This window comes from Coffea arabica, chromosome 6c (assembly GCF_036785885.1).
Source record: "Coffea arabica cultivar ET-39 chromosome 6c, Coffea Arabica ET-39 HiFi, whole genome shotgun sequence".
NCBI classification, from domain to species: domain Eukaryota; kingdom Viridiplantae; phylum Streptophyta; class Magnoliopsida; order Gentianales; family Rubiaceae; genus Coffea; species Coffea arabica.
The window spans coordinates 58362408-58382286 of NC_092320.1; the positions used below are offsets into that span (position 1 = coordinate 58362408).

At 38.3% G+C, this 19879-nt stretch overlaps 1 protein-coding gene and 1 long non-coding RNA gene across 4 annotated transcripts; both read left to right on the plus strand.

The window, feature by feature from the left end:
- The first annotated feature begins 2757 nt into the window (after positions 1-2757).
- On the plus strand, positions 2758-6315 carry LOC140008840 (uncharacterized). The gene is made up of 6 exons (XM_072053733.1): positions 2758-3253; positions 3363-3445; positions 3710-3787; positions 3920-4621; positions 5386-5778; positions 6184-6315. Exons 1-6 carry the CDS (start codon positions 2758-2760, stop codon positions 6313-6315), a joined length of 1884 nt encoding a protein of 627 aa, XP_071909834.1.
- Positions 6316-13587: 7272 nt separating this feature from the next.
- LOC113691384 (uncharacterized) lies at positions 13588-17985 on the plus strand. Of its 3 annotated transcripts, XR_011816246.1 has the most exons (7): positions 13588-13754; positions 13894-13951; positions 14432-14540; positions 14914-14964; positions 15883-16024; positions 17409-17484; positions 17801-17985. It is a non-coding gene; the product is annotated as an uncharacterized lncRNA (long non-coding RNA). The 3 variants fall into 3 exon arrangements; XR_011816245.1 differs by lacking the exon at positions 14432-14540 and having other exon boundaries at positions 13592-13754; XR_003448694.2 differs by lacking the exons at positions 13588-13754; positions 13894-13951 and adding an exon at positions 13992-14251.
- The last annotated feature ends 1894 nt before the right edge of the window (positions 17986-19879 follow it).

Sequence of the window (19879 nt, forward strand, 5' to 3'; positions counted from 1 at the left end):
GGTTTTTCTTTTCTTCTTGCTCACGAATGTCAGGGCTTAGTAAATTAGCTTGACTTTTCTTCCTTAGCTTGTGATAGTGGGATTCATCTACGGATGTCAGGAGCAAAATTGGGAAAACCTTGACTTTTCTTCATTTGAATTATTGGCAATTGCTTTTGCTTTTTCGTATGTCATCCGAAGTGAAACAGAGGGCTACCTCTTGTAACTTTGCTATCTTTTCTTGATTGGAGCGAATTGAATTTTCCCACTTTCTATGACAATGGCCGCGACTATTGTTTCAACTTCCTGCGGATTCAGTTCATCAGATATGAACTAATTTCCTCACACTAGTCAGGAAACAACGGATGCTTTGGGTTGCCTAAAAATTGTGAGATCGATTTAATTTTATCTTTCTCTTTTATTTATTGGTATTCGCATATTCCTCGATTGCTATGCTTATGGTTATTTAATTAATTGATTATCTTGGATTTGGATAATTAGTTAATTTGATAATCTATTGTCAATTAGGGCATTTAAATCCGTAATTGTTTAATTGCCTTGAATTAGTGACAACTGGCACGATTGGGTTTGTGTCAGGGGGATACGCGGGCTAATCTGAAATAACCCTGGTAGCGCGTTATTTGGTTAGAATAGGGCCCCTCTAATACGTAAGGCAACTGGGAAATTAAATCTTATGTGCATACCTATGATTATTTCCTAATTAGAGCAATGATTAACGGGCGTACCTTAATCACCGACACAGTAAGGACAGGTTGACTGCCATCGCTTGTTTGATAGTTATAACCTATTTATTGGTAAATAATTGGGATTGCCTTTGCATCGATGATCAATTAGGTGAACCATTGTTGAAGTTATTTCTTGGCTAGATCTTTAATTAATATTACCTTGATTTTAGTGAATTGCCATTTGACTTTTAGTTGCCTACTTTATTTTATTTTTAATTGTTTTCTTGTTTTAATTGATTTAGGCCTTTAATTATTGTTACTCTAAGTTCAGTGAATTGTTGTTTAATTCCTAGTTAGTTATTTATTTTTATTTTCTTATTTGAATTTATTTGATTGTCGTCGTTCCTACAAAATCACCCCCTGCGTTACTTTGAATTTCTTAAGAGACAAATAGACCCAGTCCCTGAGGATACGACCTACTTGCCCTATTTACAAATTCATAATTATTTGTGAAAAAAAATTATCCCATTCGGATATATCGGATCAAACAAACTCTTCGGGAACAGGGTAAATCAAGTAACCCATTGCACACCTAGAATCCCTGCTCCAATACTTGGAATTGGATTTTGGTCATTTTAATTGGCAATTAGGTTTAATTTTATTATTGTACAGGTTTCGATACCCTGTCAATTTTTGGCACCGTTGCCGGGGACTGGCGTTATTATTTGTTTCTTTTTAAATTCATTTTTTGTTGCTCTAATTTTCTGATATTTTTATAGTATATGTCTCGATTTTCTCGTACAGGTGATTTGATTTTTTATCCTGAAGTAGAGAAGATCGCGCGTAGAACGAGAAAGGAAACCAGACAGCTCAGAGAGGAGCAGTCCAGCGTTGCATCTCAGAGACCTGAGCCAGGAGTTGAACCAACAGATTTGTTTGGTGACACTTCGAGTGACTCTGATCAAGAGGAAATTGCCATGGCTAATGCACGAATATTAAGGGAGTTGGCTACTCCCAACTTAAACCAACAGCCTTTGTGCATTACTTTCCCAAGTTTAGATGATAGCTCTTCATTTGAACTAAAATCTGGTCTGATTCATCTTTTACCATCTTTTCATGATTTACTAGGTGAAGAGTCGTATAAACATCTGCAGGAGTTTGATGTCGTGTGCAACAATATGAAGCCCCCGGGCATTACAGAAGAGCAAATAAAAATGAGGGCATTCCCCTTTTCCTTGAAAGATTCTGCAAAGGATTGGCTGTACTACCTGCCACTATGTAGCATCACCACGTGGGACCAATTAAAGAAAAAATTTTTAGATAAATATTTTCTTGTGTCCAGGGCTGCAAGTCTAAGGAAAGAAATTTGCGGGATCAAGCAGCACCCAGGGGAGTCACTCTATGAGTATTGGGAGCGGTTCAAGAAGTTGTGCATCAAGTGCCCCCAGCACCAGATAAGTGAGCAGTTGCTCATACAGTATTTTTATGAGGGGCTCTTTTTCAGGGACAGGAGCATAATTGATGCTGCAAGTGGAGGGGCATTTGTGAACAAAACTCTTCGGGAAGCATGGGAATTAATTGAGAGAATGGCAGAGAATTCACAGCAATTCGGTACGAGGGAGGATGTCCCAATACGTAAGGTGAATGAGGTAGAGACATCCTCTATCCAGCAGCAGCTAACTGAGTTGACTTCTTTTGCTAGGCAACTGGCTGTAGGAAATGCATCTCAGGCCAAGGTGTGTGGGATTTGCACTGGTATGGGTCATTCTACAGACATGTGTCCAATGATGCAAGAGGAGGGTGCAGAGCAAGTGAACATGGCAGGTCACGCGCTCACACCAAGAAGGCCTATGACCCCTATTCAAGTACCTACAACCCTGGTTGGAGGGACCACCCTAACCTCAGTTATGGAGGGAACAGACAGACTAATTTCATGTCAAATAAGCAACCAGGGTATCAGCAGCAGTACCAACCCTGACCACCTCAGCCTCCGAGCTCTGGTCCATCTTTGGAGGAAATGATGAAGTAACTACTTGCTAATCAACAAAAGGCGGACTCCGAGAGATAGGACATAAGAAATCAGATGAATCAAATGGCCAAAACAATCAACCGCTTGGAGTCCCAAGTGCAAGGTAAATTGTCGTCTCAACCTGAATTGAACCCGAATAATGTAAGCGCGATAACCCTAAGGAGCGGGAAGGAAATTCTGGGGCCTGAGCCTGTGATCCCTAAGGACAAGGATGAGGAAAAGATCGAAAATAAGCTTGAGAGGGAGGATAGCAATGGTGCAAATCCAAAGGTACTTCCAGACCCAATAATCACAGTTAAAACTAACCCGCCTTCTTTCCCTAGCAAATTGGAAAAATCGAAGAAGCAAGATAAGGAGAAGGAAATCTTGGAGGTGTTTCGCAAGGTAGAGATTAATATTCCCCTCTTAGACGCAATCAAACAAGTACCGAAATATACCAAGTTCCTAAGGGACTTGTGTGTCAATCAAAGGCGGTTGAGGGGAGATGAAAGGGTCATTGTAGGGGAGAATGTGTCAGCGGTCCTGCAAAGAAAGCTTCCACCAAAGTGTGGGGACCCAGGTATGTTTACTATTCCCTATAGAATACGCAACACTGTGATTAGAAGGGTCATGTTGGATTTGGGAGCATCAATTAATGTCATGCCTAAATCTATCTTCTCTAAAACTAGGTCCATTAAAAGAAACTGGGATAATCATTCAATTAGCTGACCGAACTAATGCATATCCTGATGGGTTGGTTGAAGATGTGTTGGTAAAGTTAATGATTTGGTATTTCCAACTGATTTTTATGTGCTTGATATGGATGATGATCACTCACCCGATCCCTCACCTTTGTTATTGGGTAGACCCTTTATGAGCACAGCACAAACAAAAATTTGATGTTAATAAAAGTACCTTGTCCATGGAGTTTGATGGAGAAATTGTAGATTTTAATATCTTTGATACTATGAAATATCCCTCAAACTCTAACTTTAGCTCTATTTTTTCTGTGAGTGCTATTGACCCTGCGGTGCAGGAAGTGTTTGAAACTGTTGGCAGCGATGAATTGGAAGTTGTTTTGACCAAGCACCTCGAGTTGGAGACGACTCCTGAGGTGGAGTAGAGTGAAGATTTAAAATGCACGATAGGAGCATTACACTCATTGCCGACCTCCCCAAAAAGGTATGAACTTTCACCTATATTCATTCCTGAACCTCACCAAAGGGTATTACCATCGGTGGTGCAGACACCCGTATTGGAGTGGAAATCCCTGCCGGAGCATTTGAAATATGCGTATCTGGGCGACAATGAAACACTTCCGGTAATTATCTCAGATTCACTCTCGAAAACTCAGGAGGAGAAGTTGATCCGAGTCCTTAGAAAGCATAAAGAGACGATAGGTTGGACCATCACAGACATCAAGGGAATCAGCCCCTCCATCTGTATGCATCGGATTAGACTCGAAGAGGATGCTAAACCTGTACAACAGGCTCAAAGGAGGCTCAATCCCCTCATGATGGAAGTGGTGAAGAAAGAAATTTTGAAACTGTTAGATGTGGGGATCATCTTTGCGATATCAGATAGCTCTTGGATGAGTCTGGTCCAGATAGTCCCAAAGAAGGCAGGAGTGACGGTAGAAGCCAACCAAACGGGTGAGCTCATGCCAGTGCGCAAACCTACTGGATGGAGGCAGTGTATTGACTACCGTAGGCTAAACGCCGTCACAAAAAAGGACCATTTCCCTCTCCATTTCATTGACCAAATGATTGAACGTTTGGCTTGTAGAGTTTATTATTGCTTTTTGGATGAATTTTCAAGATATTTTCAGATGGCAATTGCATCAGAGGACCAAGAGAAGACGACCTTCACGTGCCCGTTCGGGACCTTCGCGTACAGACGGATGCCATTCGGGTTGTGCAATGCACTTGCAACATTCCAGAGGTGTATGGTGAGTATTTTTTCTGAATATATGAAAAAAATTATTGAAGTTTTCATGGACGATTTCAGTGTGTATGGTGATAGTTTTGATACATGTCTAGATAACCTGAGATTGATCTTATTAAGATGTATTGAAACTAATCTCATGTTTAACTGGGAAAAATATCATTTTATGGTTGAGCACGGGATAGTCCTGGGTCATATTGTATCTTCTAAGGGCATTGAGATTGACAAGGCGAAAGTAGATATTATATATGCTTTACCTTATCCCGCAGTGTGCGGGAAGTGCACTCTTTTCTTGGACATGCAAGTTTTTATCGAAGGTTCATCAAGAATTTTTCAAAAATTGGAGTCACATTGGTCCAACTCTTGCAAAAAGATGTGACCTTTGAATTCGATGACAAGTGTGAGAGAGCCTTTGACAAGTTGAAAGAACTATTAACCTCGCCACCGATCATTCAACCCCCTGACTGGAGTTTACCATTTAAGATTATGTGCGATGCCAGTGATCATACTGTAGGGGCTGTATTGAGACAAAGAGTAGGAAAGGCAGCTCACGTCATCTACTATGCATCCCGAGCCCTGAATGGGGCTTAATTGGATTACTCCACTATTGAGAAGGAGTTTCTTGCGGTTATTTTTGCTTTAGAAAAATTCAGGTCACATTTGCTAGGTGTTAAAGTGATTGTATTTTCTGATCATGCAGCATTAAGGTATCTAATGACCAAAAAAGATGCAAAATCGAGGCTCATCAGGTGGATATTGCTACTATAGGAATTTGACCTGGAGATAAGGGATAAAAAAGGCTCAGAGAACCTAGTAGTCGACCATTTGAGTCGCATACCAGTTGGGGAGGAGAACGAGCCATTGAAGGATGCATTCCCTGAAGAGCATCTATTTTCTTTAAAGCCTAAATTGCCTTGGTATGCGGATTTAGTTAATTATTTGGTAACGGGTAATTTCCCTGCAGGTTGGCCGAAATCGAAGAGGGATAAATTGAAGAGTGACGCCAAGTATTTCATCTGGGATGACCCGTACTTATGGAAGAGATGTGCTGATCAGGTGATGAGGCGATGTGTAAGTGAAGCTGAATTTCAACCAATTCTAACTTTTTGTCATACTTTTGCCTGTGGAGGTCATTTTGGACCTAAGAGAACTGCTCATAAGGTATTGAAAAGTGGATTTTATTGGTTTTCATTGTTTAAGGTTGCTTATGTGTTTTGTAAGTCGTGTGATCACTGTCAAAAGGTAGGTAATATAGCCCGTAGAGATTAGATACCCCAAGTCCCGTTAATTTTTGTTGAAATTTTTGATGTATGGGGTATCGATTTCATAGGGTCTTTTCCTACCTCATTTGATTTTGTATATATTTTGTTGGCAGTCAATTACGTGTCTAAATGGGTGGAGGCCAAGGCCATCCGGATTGATGATTCGAAAGTAGTTACAGATTTTATCAGGTCTAATATTTTTGTGCGATTTGGAATGCCAAGAGTTATTGTCAGTGATAGGGGAACGCATTTCTGCAACAAAACCATAGCTGCGTTGTTTCGCAAGTATGGTGTACTTCACAAGGTCTCAACGTCGTGCCACCCTCAGACCAATGGTCAAGCGGTGGTATCGAATCGGGAGATTAAAACCATTTTGGAAAAAATGGTGCGCCCCGATAGGAAAGATTGGAATCAACGGTTGGAAGATGCACTCTGAGCCTATCGGACGGCATACAAGACCTCCATAGAGATGTCACCGTACAGATTGATATTTGGGAAGCCGTGTCACCTTCCAGTGGAGTTCGAGTACAAAGCTTTCTAGGCGATAAAACAATGCAACATGAACCTAGAAGAGACCGGTGCCCAACGAAAGTTGGATTTGCAAGAATTAGAGGAGATCCGGAACGAAGCCTACGAAAATGCACTGATTTATAAGGAGAGAAGTCGGGCATTTCATGACCAACAAACCTCTAGAAAAACCTTTGAAGTTGGTCTGAAGGTCCTCCTGTACCAATCCAGGCTTAAACTCTTCCCAGGTAAGCTACGTTCCCGTTGGATTGGACCTTTTATTGTTAGTCACGTGTTTCTATATGGTGCAGTTGAAATCTAGAGTTCTAAGACAGACAACAAGTTTGTGGTGAATGGACACCGTCTCAAACATTATTACGAAAGTTTTTCAAGTGGAGAAGTGGAGACGATGAGTATAGATGCACCACCGTGTCCCACTTTGTAGCACTTTGCCATGTCTAGTCAAAGACGTTAAAGAAAGGCGCTCATTGGGAGGCAACCCAATTGTTGCTTTTAATTGTTTGTTTGATTTCGTGTGATAGTTTAGATATGTTTTCCTTAAATTCGAATGATTTCGGGTTTCAATTTTTGTTTTGATGATTTGTAACTGTCCCTCTGTCATCACGCACCCGCGTCATGACGTATAGAGAGCTCATGATCAGAATCGTCAGAAAGGATTCCTGCCCTCATGACGTGCCCGCGTCATGACGTATGAAGAGCTCAAGGTCAGACAGCTTCCCTGCCTTTTTGACATGCCCGCGTCATGTTCGCAAGAAAGGTGAGGATTCAAAAAAAAAAAGAGGAAAAAAAAGACAAAAATTATTATTGGTTAAAAAAATAATAATAATAAAATAATAATAAAATTAAAAATTAAAATAATAAAATTTAAAAATAATAATAATAATTTAAAAAAAAACCCTTCCCGTAAAGACAAAAGCAAAAAAAAAAGGGAAAAAAACACAAAAAAAAATCATTTTGTTTTCTTTTTCTCTTTTTCTTTTTTTTCTTTTTTTTTCTCCTTCCTTTCCTTTCTTTTTCTTTCTTTTCTTGTTCCTTGTTCCTTCCTCCTGCCAGTCGCCGCTCGCTCTTGCCGCTCGCTGCTGCGCACCGCCGCTGGAGACCGCACGCCAAGCGACAGCCGCGCGCAGCTAGCTCCACCTCCAGTGCCGCTTCCTCCTTCCGCTTCGCACGCCACCACCACCAGCGCCACTGCTCCTCCCCTCGATCCGCCGCGTCTCTCTTGCTGCGCATCGCCCGCGCTCCACCGTCATCAACTCCTTCTTCCACCACTGCCATGCAAGGTAGTCGCACGCCACCACTGTTGCAGCTCGCATCTCTCCTTGCACGCTGTCCACTGCGTTTCTCCCTTGCTCTCTCTCTGTCCGCAGCCTCTCACCACTGCCACGCGAAACGCGTGCCGCCGCCCTTTTTCCTCGCCGCATCTTCACTCCCGGTGGTCTTCAAGGTGGAGGTATTCGTCTAACTCCTGTCCTGTTTTGTGTCCATCAATCGGTGTTGGTAATTTTGCAATTTCAAATGCATCGGGCAATCTTGGAGTCAATTGGGATTTATTTTGCCACTTTAGTTATTGCGTAAATTGAAGTGAATCGTTGGACTACCACTGAGTGCTGTTTTGCTTGGGTTTTTGTTGAAACTTTCTTAACTGGATTGTGCATTTAGTTACTTTTCCTGGCTCCCCTTCTTCACATATTCAGTGACGTTTTCGGCCTCTGTAAAATCTTTGTGGGGATTGGCATTTCCATTGAAAATTTTGCTGATTGGGTTTGCTATTTGAGACTTTTCATTTACTGGAGTGTGCCCCCAGTGGTACTGGTGGGAGTATTTTCACTTGACTTTGTTCACTCTATTTGGTTGGATACCTGATTGTCTGCCAAGGGCTTGTGATTGTGTTGCTCTTGTTGCATTTCTGAACTACTATTGCTGGATTTAGCATATTACTGGGATACTTGTTGAAATTTTAGTTGGACCGTGGTACCTTTGACTGTGAGTTGGGATTTTCATTACTTTGGGTCAGCCGTTGGAATTGTTTCCTCAACTCTGTGGGCATTTTGACTCAACTGGATTAATTCTACTCTATTGAAAAATTGATTGGAAGCTGGAAGCTTGAGATTTAGTTGTTACTGTTGGATTTCTGCACTATTATTGCTTAAATTGTTGACCCCTTAGGCTCTTGCTATGGGATAGTGCTGGGGACATTTGTTCAACTTTTTGGGGGCGAATTGTTGAGTTCTTGGGTGGGCTGGAATTTTGCATTGTCTATTGATATTTGGGTGACTTGTTTCTACAATTGCCTGCTGAAGTCAGTAACCTGGTCGTTTGGTTTACTTGTTGAGATTGGTGGTATTCGGTCGATATGTTGGGGACATTCTAGCAATTGCGTTGAATTGCTACTTCTATTCACTGTAATTTTGTCCTCTGTTGACTCTCTGTTGCAACATTGGGTATTCCTATTCTCTGGTGGTTAAATACGTATTTGGGGACTGTCGCCTTTGCTAGTTGCTCACGGGGTGACAATTCGGTATTTTGTTAATTGAGCTGCCTGTTGGGAGACATGGTGAAACCAAGGTCATCCTCTAGGTCTAGAGCCTCTCAATCTCAGCCCTCACCCCAAGCCTTCATTCATGTGAATATACCTACCAACCTACCCTCCTCTTCTAGTGTCCGAACCCGCTTGAGTAGAGGTAGAGGTCCTCAGGTGAATACCCCGGCTCACTTTGGGGGGCATTTGACCTTCACTAGACCCACCGATCAGCAGAGATACGCTAAGGTCTGTGAGAGGCATATCATATCCTGTAAATCTTGTGACAAACTGGCTATGATTGGCCTAGGCATACGAGAGGAGGTTGAGCAGATATTTATAACCATAGGGTGGCGCCCATATCTTGATATCTTCTGCCCCACCTTTGTCGAGCTGATTCGGGAGTTTTACTCCACCTTTGAGTTTGAGTTGCCCACGAGATACACCGTTGAGACACCAAATGTCATTCGTTTCCGTCTGATGGGTCGGGAATTTAATTTCTCCATTACCCAATTTAATCTGGCATTTGGGTTCATTACTCGAGAGTATACTGAGACTAGGGAATATGCTGGGAATGCCTGTGATTATATCGAACCATTTCTCTCCCGCTACCACGACGTGTGGGAGGACATGTCCACCGATGGGCACCGCTATGACCCTTCTAGGTCTAGGAGCTCCTTTCTTAAGGACCCTAGTGCCCGATACGTTCAGCGATTCTTAGCCTACAGCTACTCCGGTCGCAAAGACAGCTCCAATATTCTCTCTCGACCCGAGTTCTTCTTCATCTGGAGTATGAAGAATAACATCAAGGTCAACTTGGGATGTTGGTTGGCGGCACAGTTCAAGACTGTCTTAGCCAAAAAGAACAAACCCCTGATCCTTGGGTCCTATATCACCCATTTGGCGATACGGTTGGGAGTTCTTAACCTGGAGGACCACGACTTGCATTTGGCATTCGAGATGGAGCTCCTGGACGTGGACTGCTTAGAGAAGATGGGAGTCATCGCGCGTCTGCCCGATGGTTCTTACCAGTTTACCCCTCCGGGACCAGTTCGAGCTCCGGGTGCACACCCTTCGACACAAGCAGGGCCCTCTTCATTTCCTGGGTCAGCCGAGGACACTACGCCACCTCCACCACCTAGGACTACTGAATGGCAACAACTCCGGGAGCAGGTTCAGAATTTGGAGGCTCGGATGCTCAACATCGATGCCAATGTAGCCGGCATGGCGCAGAATTTGGCGCAATTTCTGGTTTATACGGGTTTCGCTCCTCCATTTCCACCTCGTCCACCACTTTGACTCGACTTCAGGGAAGTTTAGTTGCCCTTTCTCCTACTTTTGCTGTTTATTTGTCACATTGGGGGCAATGTGCCCTCTAGGTGTGGGGGGGGATCTAATGGGGTGCCTGTGTTTTTCTTTTAGTTTTTTTTTAGTTTCTTGTAGTTTTTAGTTTTAAGTTTTATTTTTAGTTTGTGACTTTTCTATCTTTCGTTCATTTTCGTTCTTTCTTGTTGGTGTTTAGCTCTCATGTGAATAGCAGGATTTGGTGTTAAGGTATTGCCTCTAATTCTACTTTTGCCAAGTTTTTAAAATAAAAGTGTATCGAGTTAATGTGGTTGAGTCCAAAATATCTCTTTGGTGCATATCGGACTGCTTGACTCTTTTGGTTTTTTTGTTAACTTTTCTAGGAATAGGGAATGACTGTTGGCTTTTTAATGTGAATTGATCCAATATTGACTCTAACTCTCCATGTTTGGCAATAATGAGGCGAGCTGCTCCTATTTTTGGTTTTTAGTATTGTTATTTTACGTTTTTGCGTTGTTTGGCTGTGAATAAGCTTGACTGTACTCCGCTATTAGTTACTACTGAGTAACCGGGGATCTGCACCTAAAAGAGTCGATTCTCGCGTCAAAAAATAGTACTTTCTATGAGTACGCGGTCGTATACCGGTAGGAGCTGAGTAACCGGGCTCCTTCATCTAAAAATGTTGGAGTTCGCGTCAAAAGGCTCCAATGGCTAGAGACTAAGTTTTTTCGTGTTATTATTATAAAAAAAAAGGGAATGTAAAAATAATAATAAAAAAAAAGAGAAAAGTGCAGGTTGTGTTAATGCGTGTTAGAGGTCAGCTTGCCGATTCATGGACTTAATATGGAGATTTTGGTTAATATTTGGATTGTTTGCTGATAAATGTTATGCGCCATTCCTTTTTCTTAGATTAGCTAATTTGGAAATTGAATGAGTTTATGGTTTAGAGGCTAACTGGGGGGATGCTTCTCGGATTTTAATCACTAGTGCTCGATATATGGTTTTTCTTGATATCTTGGCAATTTGGTAGATAGAACAATGACCATTATCAAATTTTGGTGTCTGTGTACTTTTCTTATGCTTGAGGGCAAGCATGGTTTAGGTGTGGTGGGGATTGATAGGTTGCAATTTTATCATTTATTTTATTACTAATTTCCCCTATTACTTGACTTGATGTGAATTTATTATTGGATTCTACTCACTTTCCATAATTTACAGTTATTTCAGGGAGTAGATCGAAAACACCACAATCAATGCCAATTTGACAGTCATCGGGAAAGAATTCAAATAGAAGGCTTGCAGGGGCATTTTTGGAACAAGGAGACGCAAGCCCTTTTTGGTCATTTGGCCGAAGTCTTAATTCTTTTCCCTGGGAGCCGCCGCACAAAGGAAGACCATTAGATAGGAATTGGATTGAGTAGCGGGGGATGATTATCTCCTTTAGCTTAGTGTTTCTTGGTTTTTCTTTTCTTCTTGCTCACGAATGTCAGGGCTTAGTAAATTAGCTTGACTTTTCTTCCTTAGCTTGTGGTAGTGGGATTCATCTACGGATGTCAGGAGCAAAATTGGGAAAACCTTGACTTTTCTTCATCTGAATTATTGGCAATTGCTTTTGCTTTTTCGTATGTCATCCGAAGTGAAACAGAGGGCTACCTCTTGTAACTTTGCTATCTTTTCTTGATTGGAGAGAATTGAATTTTCCCACTTTCTATGACAATAGCCGCGACTCTTGTTTCAACTTCCTGCAGATTCAGTTCATCAGATATGAACTAATTTCCTCACACTAGTCAGGAAACAACGGATGCTTTGGATTGCCTAAAAATTGTGAGATCGATTTAATTTTATCTTTCTCTTTTATTTATTGGTATTCGCATATTCCTCAATTGCTATGCTTATGGTTATTTAATTAATTGATTATCTTGGATCTGGATAATTAGTTAATTTGATAATCTATTGTCAATTAGGGCATTTAAATCCGTAATTGTTTAATTGCCTTGAATTAGTGACAACTGGCACGATTGGGTTTGTGTCAGGAGGATACGCGGGCTAATCTGAAATAACCCTGGTAGCGCGTTATTTGGTTAGAATAGAGCCCCTCTAATACGTAAGGCAATTGGGGAATTAAATCTTATGGGCATACCTATGATTATTTCCTAATTAGAGCAGTGATTAACGGGCGTACCTTAATCACCGACACAGTAAGGACAGGTTGACTGCCATCGCTTGTTTGGTAGTTATAACCTTTTTATTGGTAAATAATTGGGATTGCCTTTGCATCGATGATCAATTAGGTGAACCATTGCTGAAGTTATTTCTTGGCTAGATCTTTAATTAATATTACCTTGATTTTAGTGAATTGCCATTTGACTTTTAGTTGCCTACTTTATTTTATTTTTAATTGTTTTCTTGTTTTAATTGATTTAGGCCTTTAATTATTGTTACTCTAAGTTCAATGAATTGTTGTTTAATTCCTAGTTAGTTATTTATTTTTATTTTCTTATTTGAATTTATTTGATTGTCGTCGTTCCTACAAAATCACCCCCTGCGTTACTTTGAATTTCTTAAGAGACAAATAGACCCAGTCCCTGAGGATACGACCCTACTTGCCCTGTTTACAAATTCATAATTATTTGTGAAAAAAAAATCATCCCATTCGGGTATATCGAATCAAGGAAATTTTTCGGGAACAGGGTGAATCAAGTAACCCATTGCACACCTAGAGTCCCTGCTCCAGTACTTGGAATTGGGTTTTGGTCATTTTAACTGGCAATTAGGTTTAATTTTATTATTGTACAGGCTTCGACACCCTGTCAATGATTTTGTTACAAACTAAATATTTGTTAATTAAATCTTTTGATAATCAATACAGGCTTCAATAACTTGCTGATTTCTAACAATGAAATGGCACAATATGGTAAGCCATCAATATAAACTCAGTTTATACTGAAAGTATATAGAAGATTTACTCTTTTAGCTCATTGCATTTGGTGTCATTTGCTCCGTAAAAGAGTTAAAGAGTTTTACTGCGAACGTGTATGCAATTGAAGCAGTCGATGGTAGTTGTATACTTCTCATAATGGCTCCAACCCTCACATCCAATGTTTTTTCCTTTTCTTTTTGTGCTTTTTATGTGTCTCTATGGCACCCAATTAAAAAAAACCAAACACATATTTTAATTAACATATCTAGTCTATTGGGGAATGCCATCGTTTTCAATTGGGTTGTGATTGCTGACGTGGCGTGCTGCTATTGGTTGATTGGTGATCGTCCGCCCGTGCGAATTTCCAATTAATGGTCGTTCGTTCTCACGCGTGAATTCTTTTGTTTGCTTGCTCAGGCGTTTAGCAATCCTTTTGTTTCCTTTTGTGCGGGTCTTTGACCACCAAGTAAACTGGTAAGGGAGAGGTCTCCCTCAATTCTTGGCTTTTGCAACAAAGCTATTGGCTGAAGAGTGGCAGAGCTGGTCAATCCACATCAATCACCTCAATTCGTTAATCCGTTGTACTAGAAGCTTCTTTCTCATGGTTTCCTCCTGTTCTTCTCTCTTGAGTTTTCATCTTCCTCTCAAGTCCACCATTTCTCCATATTTGTTCTGTATACATTTTTCCCCCCTTGATTAAATTTTCTCTCATTCTCTGATAAGTTTCATATTTTTTGTCACAGGTTGAGAGGTCAGACTATCAACTAAACCATGAAGAAATGTGGAGATTGTTCTCTAAAGGTGAACACTTTCTCTGTGATTTTCTTTTTGCTTTTTTTTTTTACATTTTCTCTAGATTTTTTCCCTTATATCTCCGTAATAAATCTTTTCTGGCCAAGGTATTTGTTGGATAAATAAGAAAGGAAAAAAGGATGCAATCTTTCTGTGTTCGATGGTTGTTTTCTTTCCCGAGATTTGTTATCAACAGATCTGATTTTCTTAGATCTTCAAAAAATCACGTCTAATTATTTTTCTTTTGTGATGTTGTGATGTTGCAAGTATGAAATTTGGAGATTTTCTCCATCGTCGTCATGCTATTTTGTAAGTTTTTTCCCCCTTTTGAAGTCCCTTTTCCTCTCTTATCCTTCGTTTTCTCTGATTGACAACAACAAAACCAAAGATCTGGTTGGAATTTTTTGCTTCAATTCAAAATCTCCTTCGTTTTCTTTTTTTTTTTTTTTGTCATTTTTCTGATATTTCTATTTTCTTGGCTAAAAGCAGCAAATCTCTTTTTCCCATCTCCTTCGTGTCCTTTTGTGAAACAATGAGGAAGGGGAAGGTCAATATTTCATCTCCACTATCTGATGTGAATTTCTAGAATGCATATATGGTACTTTTCTTCCCCTTTCATCTCTGTTTCATTTCTGTTTTATCATTGATTTTTAATTTTTAATTAGAAGAAAAACTTTTAATATCGTATGAGATGATGAATAATTGAAGATTAGCTAGCTTTTAGATATTTATTTACTTAATTGTTTATACCTCTTTGGTGTTTTGTTCTTCCATTTTTGCCTTTCTTGGAGGAAAAATGGCCACCCATGAAAAACAACTGGTAAGGGAAAACATAAGTTTTGTTGTATCATTCTGATTTAATTTTTTTCCCTTCCACTCCCAGTTTAGGATTTGATGGACGATTTTTTTTCTCTCTTTTTTTTGTTCTTTTGGTGTTACTTTTCTGAGTATATTATTGGTTGTTGTTACAGGAAGGAATATGAAGATTTGAAGTTGATATCTCGAAGAAGTAGTTAAAGCTGGTAATATTTATTTGTGTTATACTATTTATACTATAAACCATAGTCTTTTTCTATAAATAGTTTCTCTCACCTAATTTGGCCTATTTTTGTCAGAGAAAGGATAAAGGTAAAAGTGATTGGAAGAATGAGTAACTTTCTTCCAGTGTTTTGTGTTTTGGGTTTTATTGTGTTTGTCAAAGTAAATTAGATACGAGTATCTTTTTCTTCTCTATATTCATTTTTTCCCTTGGCTGGTGAACATGATGAATTTGTTATTTAAACTACTTGGTATTCTTGGTAATGTCAAGATTTGGGAAGCTGTATGATGAAATCTTTATTTCATAGTCGATTTTTCTGGTTTTGTGGTTTTGACTTGCAAAGTGAAATCATTATTATGACTGGCTTCCTTGAAGATGTTTTCATCAGTTCATGATTCATGAGATACATAGTTATATGAATTAGACAAATGGAGTTTCAAAAGCAAAATCCATGTTATCTACTATGAAGATACCATCTTTCCTCTTTTAAATTACTAAAGAAACTTGGCAAGATCTTTGGCTGGAAAAAATATGTTCAGAAAATAGTATCCCTGTGCTTCACAACTTTGACCTTTGATGTTGGACCCAATTTTACATTTTTAGCAAAAAAGAAAGATTGGAAAATAATGCATAGAAACTTCTCTAGAATTTGCTTCCACATATATATACAGTATTTTGTTCCCTTTGGGGAAATTTCATCGGTGACATTATTTTATTGTTTGATTTATGTTGGTAAGACTTGTTTTTATGCTCTCTCAATAGATTTCTCCTCTTGTTTCTGTTGTCGCCATTTTTTTTTTGTGAAATCTTCTTTCTTCTAAGCAACTTTAAAGGTTCTTTTCTTTATATGAATATGTTATTATTGGAGATACATCTAATCCTGATCCTACTTTTGTAGCAGGAAATGACCATACTTTGGGTTTTGTTACTAGTGGATCTGCTCTATTGCATGGTGCTACTCAGACAAGTGCCTCACCCTGGTCTTCAGCATCAATGATATTTCCTCCAGCCCTAGGCATGCCTTTAAATGCTGAATGGAATGGGTATCAGATAGTTTGTTTCTGACATCACTTCTCTATTGTACACTGCATTTGTCTACTTGATGACATTTATTGTAACATTCATGTGTTGAATGTTCATCTGATGTTCAAATTGTGGGTGGTATTTGACAGATGGTGTTATCTTTGCTTGCTGAATACCGTATATGAATTTCATCTGATACATTTGAAAATCTGTCACTGTTTCCAATTTGTGCTTGTTAATGTGTAAGGTTTAATGTATGAGGTAATAGTGTAGTGAACAAGTACTTTCTTAGTTATAATTGAGATGAAGAAACTAATTCTTATCTTTTTGTGCCATGGTAGACTATCTTTTTACTCACCTTTACTGTGATCAAGATCTTCAGAGGCTGTGTTTCTTTTTTTTCAAGACTTTGAAGTTAATTGAAGTTAATAATGATTGTTGTACTCTGCATCTCCTTTGAAAATTGACAATAGGCTTGCTTTGCTATTTCATAGGTAATTTTCTTCTATACGTATTTCATAGGTATTTTGTAGGTAATTTTCTTTTATTTTTTTTGGATTTGGATTAATATCGTTTGATTAAAGTCTGAAATGTCATTCTTGCTTTGCTAAGCATGCTATCTATAGAACTTATTCAAATACTTGGCTTAAAACCTCAGGCTGTTAACAGTTGAACTAGTTAATTTCAAACCATGTGAAATGTGTGAAGTATGTCCCAATTAACAATGATTAACAAACTAATGCTGACTGTAACAATCAGGGAATAGTGAACTTGATGAATCTGCTTTGAAACCTGTGTTCTTAATAATATTGAGATTAGCAAAACTTTATGACCAACGTTGGACTAATTTTGAGATTTTACAAAAAAATGAAAAATTGGAGAGCAACTCATAGAAACTTTTTTGTTATTTGCCTTCCCTATATATTTAGAGTTTTGTGTTCCATTTTAGGGGTTTTTAATAGTCACATGTGCTTGTGTCTTCTTTCTATGGGAGTAGAATAGATATCAAAAGTTTGATTAAATAAGTTGTTGCAAAAACTCAACAATCCATGTAAACCCTGCGAATATTCAATAGGAGCAACCCTGAAACATAATTGAATACCAATTTTTTAGATGAATATTGCCTTCACTATTTTTCTTTACACCTGAAAATTTTTATAGATTCTTGATGCTAGAGTAATATGAACTTTATTGGGAATAAAAGCTGAATTACATGACATTATTTAGAGTTGCATATATTTTGGCTTTTGGATTGGAGTATGTCATTAGAATATAAAGATATCATCTCTGGAGAAGTTTCTGCTTCATTTTTTCATTTTAGGATCTTCTTGGCCTATTTGTTTACATGATTTTATTTCCTTTTTCACCTTAATCTTCCATTGGCATTCTGTGTAAATTGCGCAGCTGCATGATCAAGTTGTGGAAAAGTTTACTTGCATACCATCTCCAAGGATCTGGCACATCTAATAGTTTCACTTTGGTGAGAACTCAAGTTACCAAGCAAGACACTTTAGGTTACCTATAAGAATTTTTTCATTTCTTGACTTTGACAACTACTGTACCAAAAAAAAAGAAAAAAGAAAAGTTTCTTGCTTGTGAAATGGGTTAAAAAATACAAGGGGTAACAAATTTTTTATGAGAGTATTAGTAACCAAAAGTGCAAATGTTTGTTGAATTTGTCCTGTACTTGTTGGCATTATTCAAGTCCCTTGATTTATTTTTAACTTGGTTTTACAGCAGTAAACTAATTTCGATGGATTATATCTTACTTTCTTTTTTGTTATAATACATGGCAGGTTCTTCAGCAGTTTCTTTCGAAATTGCTCATTACACTTCTGGGGTGAGTACGAACTACAGAAAATTTTTGTTTTTGGTTAAGTTAAAATATGTATTTATCGGAATCATGGAAGTTCAAGTTCAAGTTTCAAGATTCTACAAGACTAATTTTATTGTTTTATCTATTTATTATGATTTCCTTGACTATGAACAATCTATATTTATTGCGTATATTATTGTACTTTTCAATGACATAGTTTCCCATTTTTTGATCCTTAGTTGCGTTGCAGACATTTTGTAAATAGGGCATAACTGGGCACATAAATTTTAGAACTGTCCACCGTGCATTTGCGCGGTGATCTCCTCCTAGTACGACCAAAAAGAAGGGGAAAATGCTTGGGTAGAAATAGTTTGTTGACTCATTTGTAGAACATATTGGTATTCAAGAATAATTACTTTTGACATACGATGACATATGAAAAGTGGTAGTTATCATGTATGATGATGCAAGAAAATTAATGTATATGATTTACAAGTAAACTCATATACCAAGAACCTACTAAAGTATTTTTCAAAGAGGAAAAAATGAAAAAAAAAATATCCTGCCAATATAGGACCTAAAACTCTACCGACACAGCCCAACAAAAAATGGGAGAGATTGAAGCTTGATTTGCCAATATATCCAAAATTGTATCCCTCATTTATGCTTGTGTGAGGAACCGAAAAACATTCATAACAACGAATGCTGATTGAAAAGGAACTAACAAACAGGATATGGATCACTTTGGCATTCAATCAATAGCAACCATGTCAACTTGTTGCATAATGCGTGCAGTTTTTTGACTTCCAATCCATTGTATTTTGCTGCTTTTGCTCATGACCCTACACACGTGGTACATTGAACAAATCTGACTTGCTTAATCTAGCAAGTGGTATCTGTCCTTATGCATCAATGTCTACTACTTAACCTGTACCACCGAGCACCACTCACTGAGTTCATATTATTGATTGATAAAGTTGATCTCAGAAAAATATTAAAAATAAATCATTAATTTAGGGATCGGAGACATCACAAGTTTAGTTTCTATCTAGTTTATCTAGTTCAAACTGACCATTATAATTCTTATAATTTTTAGTATAAATTCATATAGTTTAGATGTAAACTTGAATTTGTCAACTCATACAACTAAGTTGATGCACAATTCACAATTACTTCAAAATTGTACTAAGTTTATACTAGAGGTTGTAAAAGTTACAGAAATTTGTGTAAACTTGACATATTTCAACTTGTGAGGTCTGGATCCCTGACTCAGACTGATTTTTTGCTATATATAGATGCCATCTTTACTCTTTTGAAACAACTCTTTTGAAACACGAATTGCAAAGAGATTGAAGATTGGAGATGGCTAAATCTCGACTGATCAGCTACAGTACCTTGGTTGCAGTCCTCTTCTGCTTTCTCCTCATTGCTTCAATCGGTTAGTTGTCAAAAACTTCCACTATTTATACCGAACTTTGCAGTGAATCACGCACCTGAAGTCATTCTTTATTCCAATTTCCCAAGTATGTAATGCTCTGGCATGTTGTCATTTATCAATATTAACATTACGTAACAACATTTTAAAAAGAATCAGTATAGGACTTAACTACTAATAATAGTCTTAAGTCCAAGAGAGATTATCAAAGTTGGATATAAAAATGCACCTCTCTTACACTACATAAACTAATGGTTTTTTTATTTTTTCTGAAATGCGGTCATCAACTTTTTTTTTCTGTCAACCGACATTTACAACTTAGCCCCTCACTTGTTCTCGTTCTTTACTTAGGCCTACTATACTTCCTTATGAAAATTAAGGGTTGCATGAAAATCACATATTTACATTAATCTTTAGGGCCCTTTAGAAACTATTAGAAAGGGTAAACTTGATTTAGCTTTACTAGGCATCATGCTCTGATCACATAAACAAAAACAATTAACAAAAAAACTGAAAATTTTTAACATGTTCTTGCTTATTGTATATAGAGTTAGAGATGGCGGAGGCCGTAGGAAAAATTTGCTCGAAGCGCAGCCAGACATGGACTGGGATATGCATAGAAAC

Excerpts from the sequence above, each read along its gene's own strand:
- LOC140008840 (XM_072053733.1), top strand. The coding sequence starts at position 2,758 with ATGGCCAAAACAATCAACCGCTTGGAGTCCCAAGTGCAAGGTAAATTG. Across the intron at positions 3,254-3,362 it reads ACCAAAGTGTGGGGACCCAG|GTCCATTAAAAGAAACTGGG; the intron begins GTATGTTTACTA and ends CTCTAAAACTAG. Across the intron at positions 3,788-3,919 it reads AGTTGGAGACGACTCCTGAG|ACACCCGTATTGGAGTGGAA; the intron begins GTGGAGTAGAGT and ends TCGGTGGTGCAG.